At 42.1% G+C, this 13,520-nt stretch overlaps 1 protein-coding gene across 1 annotated transcript in view; it reads right to left on the bottom strand.

Annotated features, from left to right (window-relative positions):
* Positions 1-13,513, bottom strand: part of CDH4 (cadherin 4) — a 467,250-nt gene extending 453,737 nt beyond the window's left edge. Inside the window, exons 1-2 of the mRNA XM_026088351.1 lie at positions 13,467-13,513; positions 11,500-11,611 (exon numbers count right to left, since the gene is read on the bottom strand). Of these exons, the coding sequence (XP_025944136.1) occupies positions 11,500-11,524 (25 nt within the window). The 5' untranslated portion in view covers positions 11,525-11,611; positions 13,467-13,513. The remainder of the gene's footprint in view (positions 1-11,499; positions 11,612-13,466) is intronic.
* Between the last annotated feature and the right edge of the window lie 7 nt (positions 13,514-13,520).

The raw sequence follows: 13,520 nt of genomic DNA, 5'->3' as shown, positions 1-13,520 counted from the left end.
GAATAATACAGTTTTGATAGAACCAGTTAGCTATTGCACTACCTGTTCTTATAGCAGCAAATATCTTGCCCTCAACATATTACAAGATTAGACATTAATCAGAGGATGGAAAGTAGGACACAGCAAAGGCCAGAGCTCCCCACCCATCCTCTTCTCATCAGTCATATAAGGACTCAGCATGCACCAAGGAGTCTGTACTCTACATATAGGTACAATGCTCCCAGCCATTTAGCACCTCGACCTTGATTTAATCCTGCTCTTTCGGCTCATGTTGGGATTAGTAACAGCTCCTTCAACATTTTTAAATGTTCTCTAGTGAAGTCCACTCAGCAGAGATTTGAGGAAGGCCAGCCTGAAAAGCATGTCCTATAGCCTGGTGCTGGCCATCAGCTGAGTCGGGACACTCAAAAAAMCCCCACCACTACAAATTAAGTATGTTCAGTTGGACAGAGAATTGAAGTACAACTGCACACAGATCCAACAGCAATCAAGGCAGAAAAGAGTAGCACAGGACAGGCTCTTGCACTTAAAAAGGACACAAAGTTTTCCTCTGACAGGGTACAACACAGACACAGTGCTTGTACACATGTGTGCGCACACACACACACACCCTGGGTCTTTAGGGCATGATTCCCTCTCTTCCAAGTGCAATAGACATTTTAAAAGCCTAGGCTGGATTCATACAAGTTAAACAATCTGGGATTGTCACACTATTCATGTTTCTAGAAAGTGAAAATTCAAAGATCCCCATTCTTGCAACTCTCATCCTATAAACACCAAGGAAAGTATAGACAAACAAAGGTAGAAACACAAATCCAAATGTTTCAACAGAACAACTTCGAGACTTAAATAGCTCACATCACATGCCACTATTTTAATATTAGTTATTTCAATAACCATACCCGAAGCATAGTTTTTAGATGGATTGTGGTCAGAACTGAAGGATGTATTATGTGGGTTCAGCAGCAGTCTGTTCTGAACTGGTTTTGTTCAATGCTTTTATTAACTGCACATAGAGGACTACAGCATATGTTTGTTACATCTGCAGATAGGAAAGCAGGATGCAACCGCAACTCCGTCGGAGGTCAAGATTAGAATTCAAAACAATCCTGACAAGTTAGAGATCAGGCTTATAAAAAGAAAAGATGTAATTCAATGGAAGAGCAAGGTAACTCAATTCAGGAGGATTAATCAACTGTACACATAGAAAATGACTGGGTAGGTAGCAGTTCTTCAAAAACCATGTGGGAGGCTATACTGGATCACAAGCTGAACATGAGTCAACAATGTCACACTGTTGGGGGGAAAAAAAGCAATCACCACATTAGATAAGTCAACTGGAGTATCAGGGCATCAAAAAAAAGCTGGCGCATCAAACTAGTAGCAAAGATAACGGCTCAGAGAAGAGGGTCCAGGTATGAGACATGAAAGGGAACTAATGAAGTAGGGTGGACTAAGGAAGCTGAGAAGAAATGTTTTTCAAGTGTGCTGAAAAACAAAATAAAAACAACTGTTCACTGTGTCTATGACGACTAGGACAAATAGCAACAGGTTTAAATTGTATCAAGAGGGCTTCAGCTCAAATGTGAAGGAAAAAAGTGAAGCAACATAATATGTTGGCTGGAGAGGCTGTGGTCCCCACAGCTGGACCTTCAAGAACACTTTGGGGGAAAAAAAATAATAATAATAATAAACTATTACAAAGCAGCAGCATGCCTTGAGAGAGGGGCACACATTAGACGTCCTCTTGAGTTCTTCCAGCCCTATTTTTCTATGAGTTCATGAAAATGTCACCAATGAACAGATGGTAATTACCATAGCAGGTTCAGCTAATATCACAAACACCTCCCAGGGAAGTCAGTGGGACTTCTTTAAGAAGGTCTATGGCCAGCAGCAACTATGGGAGGCATATCAACCACTCGGGATTGATTTATATGGAATTACCTATTAATGACTGCTCTGAAAACATCAAAAACAAATAGCTTGTTAAATTTTATGCTTTAAATTAGTTACAATTCGCACTTACTCAAGTGCAATCATATGTTTAAAAAAGAATTTGTGAAGGTGTTAGAAAATAATGCTTTTACTTCATATACCAAGAATCCCAACACATTTTACCATGTAGGAGAAAAAGCAACAAGCATTTATTTCACTGACTTGCCTTGTACAATCTTCTYCTGTAGACTCTCTAGACCATGAGCTGACAGAGGGAGTCCATACATAGCTTCATATGGAACAAGTTTTGTAATCCTGGCTATTTATCTTGGATAATTGCAATTATTTTAAAAGACAATTTTGTTTAATAAGGATCAGAATCACTACTAGACAAACTCAGTATAACAAAATTTTAGGCTAAAAGTAATTTTTATGAGTAATCTATAAACTGCTACAAAATTGTGATTTATAATAGGCATAGTAATAGCCTTAATGATTGCAGTGCTTCCGGGTATCAGCAAAACACAGATTGGTTCGTTTTAAAGCAGAAAGGACATTTTTTTTCTGCTTCATGGGTGGCCCATACATATCTTCAGGGTCCTTGGAGGAGCTTTCAACATTCCCACTGTGCRTCCCACATAGTGGCTATTACCATACTAATGTTAATAGGCTGTAGTATACGWGACCCTCTGAGCAGCAGCAGCTATTGCACAGCATAACTAGCACAGTACTGAATTACTGCCACTGGCTCTCTATTACCAAATGCTGGCAAGTGGTAAGGAAGAGTGGCAGGGAAGTAGTGAGGGCAAAGCAAAAACAATCAAAATTTTGTATCAGAAGGGAACAGAGAGTAAGAATGGAAACAGGCTGGCAAAAGGAGAATAAGGAGCCTGGGGTCACAAGGCACAGGGCAGCAAGAACGTCTAAAAGTCTCCATTTCCAATGRCTGTGCAGCCCATATGCCAGAACATTTGCCACTTCTCTCCCTCTGTGCAATTGCAATTTAAAACTAATAAATTAGGGACAATGAATATAAGCAAGAAAAATCATAAAGCCTGTGGCAAAAAAATCTTGTTCAACCCAACTTTTTTTTTTTTTTTTTTTAATACCAGGAGAACTCACTCGGGAAAGATTCTGCTGAAAGAAGTGAAGCAGCCAGCCCATATGCCAGAACATTTGCCACTTCTCTCCCTCTGTGCAATTGCAATTTAAAACTAATAAATTAGGGACAATGAATATAAGCAAGAAAAATCATAAAGCCTGTGGCAAAAAAATCTTGTTCAACCCAACTTTTTTTTTTTTTTTTTAATACTGCAGGAGAACTCACTCGGGAAAGATTCTGCTGAAAGAAGTGAAGCAGCCAGTACTAATGACAAATATTTTGAGAAAACAAAAACCCCATATGTTCTCCTTTTATTCTATTAAAAATAAAGAGGAAATCAAGTGCATTTGGAATTTAAGTGTAATATTTCCTTACACCAGGAGACAAACTGTGCCAAAGTTCAGTCCGGACATTAATGGAAGCGAATAGCAGAATGTTGGTCCCTGGTGTTTCAATTATTCTCTCTTTAGAAGTTATGCTTCCAAGGAGCTACAGAAATACCATTTCCCTATCAGAATCATTTTTGCCGCCTGTTGTAATTTTTTTTTAATGCTTTCTGTATTTAATGCTATCTGTATTTGCAGAACAATTCAGTTCATCACTCCACCTTTTCATATGTTCAAAGCGTTTCAGACTCACAGAACGGCTGAGGCTGGCAGGCGCCTCGGGAGATCATCTAGTCCATCCCCCCCTGCTCAAGCAGCAGGGTCTGCTACGGCAGGTTGCCCAGGGCCATGTCTGGTTGGCTTCGAATATCTCCAAGCATGGAGACTCTACAACCTCCCTGGGATACCTGTGCCAGTGTTTGACCACCTACACAGTAAAGAAAGCTTYTTCTTATGTTTAAATGGAATTTCCTGTTTTCCCTTTCGTGCCCATTGCCTCTTGTCCTTTCGCTGGATACCCCCAAGAGGAGCCTGGCTCCGTCTCCTTCACACCCTCCCAGCAGGTATTTATACACAGYGACAAGATCCCCCCCAAGCCTTCTCCTCTGGAGGCCAAACAGTCCTAAATTCTCTCAGCCTCTCTTTTCAGAAATACTAGTAAATAAGTAGTGAAACAAACTATCAAAAAGAAAATATCACAGTACAATATCACAGAGCAATAAGAAAACCCTGATGGCACGGCTAGCTAATGACAGTTCTGACCTATCCCTAAGAAAGCACCAWTGGTGGGCCATTTAAGCAGGAAAGGAACATGTAATGTGAAACAATGTTCTTAAAACCTTCAGCTAGCGCAGAAAAGGTTTACATTGACTCAATCTGTATCCGTTTTTTGCATAGCAAGCCAGTATAAATTCCTATTTYTTCCTTGAAGACCAGGCTCATGGAGAAATTAGTTTCCAGCCACTGGTAAATGTTCATTTTAAATTTCTCAAGCCATTTGAAATTAGAGCTTCCAAAGGCAAATACTGGCCTTGATTTTTCAAACGCTGCTTTCCAGCCTCAGTTCTTATGATTGCCATTTGGGTAAAAATTAAAAGTAGGCTTTCACAGGAATGACACTAACTCCAAATGTATCAGTAACTGCAAATGGCACAAACACCCTTCTTCCCTGTGTTACTCAGTTTCATTCTATTATAAGAATAAATATTAAGTGGTAGAGGACTTCCAATGAAATCCTATCCTCAGTACTTTTAATCTCTTCTTACCTTTTGAATCAGACTTTTCAGTACTGTCTATATTAGAAAAATATTCAGCTTGCCTAGCCAGAGCTATGCATATGGCCCACGCTACTGCAGAACTAAGTACTTTACAATCTTYATTCTGCAATGAAATAAAACTACCTCTACAAAAACATTATTTTGCTCAATTCAGAGTAGAAAGTAAGGCAGAAGGAAGCTTACTCAAGAGTGCACACACACACAAGAAAAAAAAGTAATAAAATTGGCAATGAGGACTAGCATTAGGTCTATGAAAATTAAGCAAGAAATATCTCACCACCAGAATAAGTAATGTTCATTTACCAGAYGCGAAAACTAAAATTTCCAGAATGCTTTCAGCATCTGCTCAGTGAGACCACAGCTCACAAGCTCTGTCAGCACAGAAGCGACTCTAAAAATTAACACCTTCTAGCCTTAAAAGATCTAACGTTAGTAGTTCAGAGTTTAAAACAATGGGTATTTTATTATAAAGAACAAAATTATACTGTGCCAGACAGTTTATTTCCTAYCAGCTGAAGCCAAAAAAATATGGTACTACAAGGAAAATTTCTTCATTAGAAATTGTTGTTTCATTTTCTTCCTTAATATCTATCTGTTCAAAATGCCTAATTCGAAGCACTGTGATTCTTTAATAGACAAATTACTAGGRAAAAAAAAAAAAGAAAAAAAGAGAAGATCTGAATCTGTTCTTGGAGAAGCAGATTTACTAAGATAAGAATCAGTTACCTCCCCAAAATGCGGAAAAATAAATTTTACTTGGGTTTGTGCAATTTGGTTCAAAGCTCTGATCTGGAAAGCAATACTTACAGTTTTTAAACAGTATAATGGGATTAACTTTACAGAGTGTTACTGACTACTCTGGTCTTATTAACTGGCATTTTACTTAGATAAAAATATCATCTTAAACATCGCACTTCTGTGTTAGAAGTTAGATCTGAAGAGTTGCGTTTAAAACGAATATGCATCAGCAGTTCCCCAATCTGTGGCAGCTCTTTCTGGGATCTCTCCGCAAATTCCCAGCTGAAATAATGATTCTGATTTGCAACATGCCCATCAAGAGAAACTGCTTTCAAAAGAAGTTGCCCTGTGGAATGGAAGAAGTGTTTTCCAAGAGGCAGCTTCACCAGAGCATGTCGGAGCTGAGCTAGGAGAGGACAAGCCTACCTAAAGAGGCCGAAGAACGACCGCAGGAGGAGAAGGAATCAGCCAGCTGCCAGCCACRTAGCCAGCCAGTGTCTGCCTGCCTCTTTTTCCTCCCTCTAAGAAAGGTTAGGGAAAGAGTTCAGGGCTCCCCGTGGACTTTCGCCTACTTTCAGATTTTATTATAGAACTGTGAAGCTAATTATGTGTACGATAACTTCAGTAACTGCTTTTCATGCAGAATCACAGACCAGAAAATAATGAAAGCATGAATGGAAAAGCCTCCCTGGTTTTTTAAGCTCAGAGTAATTCAGAGAAGGTACTGGGTATTTCAGCAGGCTGCAGCAGAACTTCCATACTGCAGAAAGCACCGAGTAGCCCTCAAGGTGTTCAAAAGCCCTACCCAGCACCAGAACAAACTGCAACATCCCCGATCACTGCGCTTCCTAAAAAACCTCAGTACRACACACCAAGGAGCACTCAGAAGAGTGAGGCATCACTGGTATCCTTCCATATCAGTTGGCAGATTTTAGAATAGTGATACACAGGTTGGCTTCTTTCTACAGATGCTTAGAGGCACCACAGGCACGACACACAGGCAGGATGCTTTGGGGACACAGCATCTTCCTAACCGAGCTTCAAAGACGGACCTCGAACTGCAGAAGCATTTAGGAAYCAAACTCCTACTAAAATTAACAGCAGTCAGGTAAATACATATYTTCTGGATTCTAGGCCTAGGAAAAAGCAGGAAAGCAGATGTGTAAGAGGGCAGAATGTCCCCACTAGCCATTTTACCTATACAGGCCACGCAATACTGCAGATATACGCTCCCTGTCAATACACCTGTCAAATCTTCGGGCATATGCTAGGTTACTATTTGTTACCCCAGAGGTATGCTCCTTCCTTCAGGGCATTTAGCAAAGTTATTAGCATTCCTCATGAAAGTTTTATTTGTCTCATTCTCTTGGCAGGGGCCAAACTCCATGTATGCTGTAGCATTTTGTGACTGTAAGGTTATTTTCAAGTGGAACTGTTAGGATATTTCACTAAAGTACTCCGCAGTCCATATTCTATTTCCTATATTATCTTAACCACAAGAATACACTACACTACCTCCAAAAGAAGGTATAGCATATATCCCTGCAGTTAATATTAAATGAATTACCAGTAACCAGTCTCAAGCATAGCTTGCAAAGGTTTGTTCAGGTTCTTCCCATCCTTTTTTGTTTTAATTGAACATTTGCTTCTTCATGAGGAGTTGGGGTAGATTTTTCTTGTTTATCTGCTCTATATTTTCTAAAGAAAATGAGGTAACGAGGGCTGAATAGGATAGAAATTTTGAAGCTTCAGTGAGGGGAACAAAAGACTTTTGCCATCAAGAACACCACTCCACCAGTAAAAATGTATGAGAATTGCTTCCATACTGATTTCATATGAAATCTCAGTAAAGTTTGTATGCATCTAATTAACTTGTTTTTAATCAAAATTTATACTAGGAAAAAAAAAAAAAAGAACTCTAGTGTGGAAGCAATTTACATTCTCATATATTTGCATGAAGCTTGGCTACATTTGGTTTCATATACTTGCTTAAAGCAGTACATGCTGGCACAATTTATTTATCTTCCTGTATGAAAATAAACAATGCTTCCACGCGCTTTTATCCAAATGTAGCTGCCTGCACAAGCTCGGTTATCCTGCTACATCAGTAGAGGCACAGTTTAGAATGGCAACAGAAACCTTGAATCACAGCAGATGAAGAGATGTAAACTAAAACAAAAAAATCAGGCTGCAAGTCTCAACTGCTTACTTTGTCTCAACCGCAGAGAAAGCTGTGAGACATGTACTAGTTGTGTTGTTTAGCTGTATTTCTGAGAGGTGACCTGGGATAACTGTGATGGTACTAGGCTGGAAAAATAATGCAATYAATACTGTGATGGCATTCCACCCACTGCCAGTTGCCAAAATCTGACAACATGCCAATAAAACTTGAATTTGTAATTTTTAAAAGTATCATTTTTTTTAATTATCATCTCTAAAAACCCTTACAAAAACAGAAAAAAGGTATCAACACAATGTAATGAGTATAACTCCCTTTAAATCGTACTGCACACCATTTTCAGCAYCCTACTTGCTACTTTTTCTTTCCCTAGGAGGCCACCTAGTCATCACTCCAGTACACCTGAGCATTAAACCAGGGATCAGAYCCCCTGAGTCAGTCCTGAACACTGTCTTCAGTGCAGTACTGCATGTCACTGATGCCCATCCCTCAGGACCAATGTCCCCAACATTTTAAGTTGACATTAATTATTAACAAAGAGAAAGAGATACCCGCACTGTAACTGTCCTCTGCCATACTGCAGCTCTAAGACTTTTCCTTAGGCTAAAGAAAAACATAGWTCTTCCGTGTTATTTAAACATTATTTTAAACGTTATCATGCATCAGCAATCAAGACTAATTTTATTATACTACAAACAAAAACAAAGACAAAAATATAACTGATTACCCCCCAATAACTTTTATTAAGAGATGCACAAATGGCATTTCTAAGGAAGGCACTGGCTCCACAAATCAACTCTGATACCTAACACCCCACCATCAAGCTACAAAGTTGGCAGTGATGTAGAATGTGGTATTTGTGGCCCTRCTGGGGAAAACTATTTTAAGTCTAATTAACATGAAATTTTTAGAATGCAAATGCTTTTCATTTATACATAAAACAAAATGCCATGACATTTCTCCCATCCATTTATCATAAACAAGTTAATTACTGTGTAACAAATAGCTCCTGCTAAAATCTGTATGTTTTGAGGATGTTAGAGAGCTGACTCAGGCAAATAAGATGAACCACAAAGTAGTAGTTAATAGCTTATGGCATACTTATAATAAAACAATGACTCTGTGAAAGCTCTTATTGTCAAATTAAGGCTAAGCTACTTCCATTGGAATAAGTCAATTATAAGCAGTCATTATCTGTTTAACTTGATTCAAACCTAGAATACTATAAGCACTTTCATTCTGATGCATTCATAACAATGTACATATTTAAGGGTTGGATATTAGAAAGCTTAAAATGGAAATGCGGCTTTTATTGCCACAAAGTGTATCGCCAAAACATGCACCCTCTAAACTTCCCAATGTTGGCTGAAGTTCACCCTCTATGCTGAGGTCTATATACTACAAAAATTCTGATGAACAAACCCTTAGGGAGTATAAATTGTCCTAGGACTCCCCACACCTCCTTCCTAAAGGCAGAGCGAGACTTATGCAGCATAAAGACTTTGTGTTTGCCCACTGGAATCCCCTAAGAGCAATTTAAACTACTTTTTTTCTCCAAATTCATGAAAGCACTGACAGGTGAAACCTTACCTACTTTTTTCAGGGAAACACTCCCATTTGGCCTAAAGATGAATTGCTAAATGCTGATGAATAAGATGGTGGTAGTTGGCAGCAAAGCTTTGCGTGGTAAGATGGTGTGAAACAGTACATATGTCAATCTATCAAACATGTTAATGTAAGCAATCCAAACCCATTTTTGGTCTGAACTATTGTACAATACTTCACCCAGATGGAAGAAAGAGATAAACATTTTATGCTTCAGACATATCAAGTGTTAGGAAGTAAAATTAAATCTAAACTGGAAAATTACCAATTTTACATGCTAGAGTATATATATATATATATAAAGAATAACAAAAACATGAGAAAATTTTATGCAGCAGGTTTTTCCCCCATTATTGTACAAATTAATGAGATATATTTGTTTCTTTATGACAAACAGCAGCATGTATTTGAGAGTAGACTGCAAAGGTGTAAAGACAATACTTTTCATATTAGCAAACACAGCTTTTGCACTTTTTTCCTTTCTCCTGCAGTTGACGAAATGCTTTACCAATCATGTACCTAGTGACAATGTTATTGGGACATGAATTTTACAAATAGTATGTGCATACATAATATTTTGAGGGCCAATTCAGCTCTAAATCAGTGGGAGTTTTGCCATGACTAATATAGAACTACAACTGGACCCTAAAGCATAAAATTACAGTGTTGATTAAATATGAAATTATATTTAGATAAGCTGTCAGGTTGATTTGAATGAAAATATATATTTAAAGATGATGATCAGCTGCAACTGAAACGACAGCCACTATGCTGTCTTCAAAGTCATTGCCAGCTAACTCCACTGAACAGACCTTCTGCTCCATCCCTGTTGTCCACCTACATAACATGCAGTGCAATTTATCAAGCACTAAACTGCAAAAAAAACCACTCCTCCGGACAAGTGTATTAATGACACTATTTTCTAGTGTATTCGGAAGACACTGTATAATCAAACTAATTTCCAAAGCTAAAAAGCATAAAACTATATACTCAGCTCAGAGACCCATCTGGAAAGCCTTACAGTATCCAAGATAGGGAAAAATCCCTGTCAAGTGTGTAAATAATTAGTACTAGGTCTCTGATATTTTTTGTGTTGCTATATTCTTGGGTTTGCCTAGGTCAAATCCCCATTCGGTTATCTTTCAAATTAAAAATAAATTCCCAAATGTCTACTAATCGATGCCAGGCCCAGCCAAGAGAATTCCTGAACAGCAAAACTAAGACAACTGGGCTCAGAAACAAAACTGTCTGCCAACTTGCATACAGAGAAAATGACCAGTCTCGGGTTCTGTTGAAGCCAGAAAGAGAATACCAACAACGCTCCCTCTCTTTCTAGAGAATCCAAGTAACGGAGCAGGTGTTTGCTCTGGTGGAAGACCGAATTCCCAGCTTTCATACAGAGGGACACACATGACTAAAGGTACTCAGGAGAAAGCAGCAAAGGGCTTATAATCCCTTGTGTGAAGTACTGAACTTTGATGTGCTCCTCAATCTCCACAGCGTTATTATGTCTTTGGAACTGCTGTAATATCCAGTAGTGATTAGTGATATAACAAGGGTGCGGGAAGGGGAGGAGTAAGTACCTTTTTTTTGGTCTTTAAAAAAAGTTCTCCGAGTAAAACACATATTTCCTATATCATGCAAATATAAACTTTAATTATTTTAACTTGAAAAGGAGACAGATCAATACACAGGATAATCTATTGTCATTTGGATTATGATGTCATCTTAGAATTTACTATCACAAAAGCGGTTATAATCCTGCAATTACTATAAAGCTAATTGGTAGTTTCTTTTTGCCTGTGTTTTCATGTTGTCAGTGGGGCAGTAATGAAAATGAATGCCACATTTGTGAACAGAATGTCTGTAGGCTTGTTTACCACATTTTCAACAACAACGTCTGCTTTATCATGCATTTCAAAGCAGGGATAATTTAAGGATCTTTGGATTTTCATACATAAAAATACTTTCTAAAATATCAGATGTAGCGTTCCTTCAGACAGGGTGGGAGTGGGAGACTTAAAAGTGAAGTGATGACCTTGCATACTACAGGCAAACAATCCACCTGAAGCAGACAGCATGCGGACTTTGAATGATTCATCTGTATTCAAAACTGTGCTCAGGTAAATCACTTAGTGTTTCATCCTCCTACAAACGTAATTCTGCAGACAATTTCACCATCAAAACCAGCAACTATAAGTCTCCTTTCACCACCCCAAAACAGAGTATAACTGTTTTATTGCAGCATCTGTTAAGTATTTTGCTTCACTCACTTACCTTTGAGTAACTTCTGCCCTTCCATGATGTTCTGGGAGACAAATGCTGTGTAGTCTTCTTCTGAAAAGCCAGGCTTGCATGTGGGTCTAACTGTAAGATCCCCATTGTGCGCCTGCAAAATCAAAACAAGGGAAACATCATGACTTTTGTTATTTGGTACAATGTTTTGCTCTCAATGAGCAGGTGTTTAGGCACAGGCAAACCTGAACAGTAAAAGCAGTGTGCAAGTAGAAATCGCTTATGCAAAAGCGACAATCTGTTGGAGTGGATCCATACTGTAGCTGCAAAATTAAAATGGTCCAGAAAATAGTTGCCTGACTACAAAAGAGAGCATTGTTTGCAGCAAGGCTGGGATACTGGGCACTGTCAAAGGAGGGGAGGAAACAAAGAGCAGCAATTCATCAACGCGAACAGTGCTCACACTGGAGGCACGCAAAGGCCTGATGTTGCAACATCCAAATCACTGGGAGTTTTGCTGCTGACAAACCGGGCCAGCCCCAGGACTGGCGGAGGAGAAGCAACCCGGCTCGCAGCAGCCTTGAACGCCTCAGCCCGCTAAAGCCCCCTTCCGTCCCCCTCCGACGCTCTCGCCGCCGCTGCCTCTGCGACCCACCCCCCCCCCGGCTCTGCGCGCGCCCCGGCAGCGGGGAGGGATGGAGAGACCCCCGGCCAAAACGCAACGATGCCTCCTAACAGCACGGCCCCGTGCACAACCTGCCGGGAACCGGGGGGAAGCACCCGCCCGAACGCTCGGCTGCAGCCCGGGACTGTGCCGCCGGGAAGCGGCTCTGCCGCGGGGACGGGCTGCTCCGGCCGCGGCGGTGCGGGCTCCGCGGGATGGGGCACGCCGCGCCCGCAAGGAGGGTCCCAGACCCCGGCTCCACCGAAAGCTCGCAAGACGGTGATTTACACGTAACGAGCGCTAGCAGCAAAGGATTTCTCACGCTCCCGGGCTGTCGGCAGGGCWAGCCGGAGCATCGCTCAGCGACGCCAGCCGCAGCCCAGGGACCGGCAGAGTCACTTCCCCGAGAAAGTGCAACTCCGGGCGCACGGCGGCCTCCCGCGGGAGCGGAGCGCGGCTCGCCGAAACGCTCGCGGACAGCCACGGCGCTGCGTGACGGACAGCGGGAGGGACGGGCAGGRAGGCGAAGGGTCCTCTCGGATGAGCTTAGTAAGCAAAAAGCGAGCCAATGCACTCTGCTAAAAAAAAAAAAACAAAACACCACGCTTGGGGAGCAGATGCCAGCCACTGCATGGGAAGTGAGGGAGCGCGGCGGCTCCGCGGACCCCGACCGTCTCTAGCAAGACGTTGCAATTAGGAAACATTTCGAAGGGTCTGACCGAAGATAACAGGCTCCGAATTAGAAATCGCCCAACTATCGCAAGGGCTCGCTGGGCGGGAGCGCCCCAGGGCTGCTCCCCCCCCCGCCCCCGGGGCTCGGGGCATTTCGCAGACTCAACTTGGCACGGCGGGCTGCAGACAGACAGACAGACAGAAGACAGGCGCCTCTCGCTCTGCAGCCAGCCCAGCGCCGAACGCGGCAGCCGCCCCGCTCGCACTGTAACACTGCGGCCACGCGTCCGCGCGCTGCTGTTCTGCAGATTTCCCTTTATTTAAAAAAAAAATAAAGATAATAATAATAAAAAAAAAACCCACACACAAACTTTTCAGGCCGTTAGCCCATCGCACGCCGCGGGCGCCCTCGGCGCGCTAAGGGGCCGGTAAAAATAAAAGTTGGAGGCGGCAGCGCAGCGGCGGCGCCTGCAACAACCGCGCGGCGCGGGGGCTGCGCGGGGCCCCGCCGCGGCCCGAAGTTCACGCGGCGACGGGCAGCGCGGAGGGCAAGTTTCGCCCCGCGGCGGCGGCGGGGTGAAGGCGAGCGGAGAACGAGACGCGCCGGGAGAAGCGGCGCGGGGCGCCTGCCGCCCCCTTCCCTCCCCTCCCGCCGGGGCGCCCCACTTACCGCCGCCGCCGAGCCCCACACGGGGAGGAGCAGCACCAGCAGCACCCGCGAGCCGGC

This window comes from Apteryx rowi, unplaced genomic scaffold, assembly GCF_003343035.1.
Source record: "Apteryx rowi isolate R43461 unplaced genomic scaffold, aptRow1 scaffold_0, whole genome shotgun sequence".
Taxonomy (NCBI): Eukaryota; Metazoa; Chordata; class Aves; order Apterygiformes; family Apterygidae; genus Apteryx; species Apteryx rowi.
This window is presented reverse-complemented; position numbering and strand designations above follow the sequence as displayed.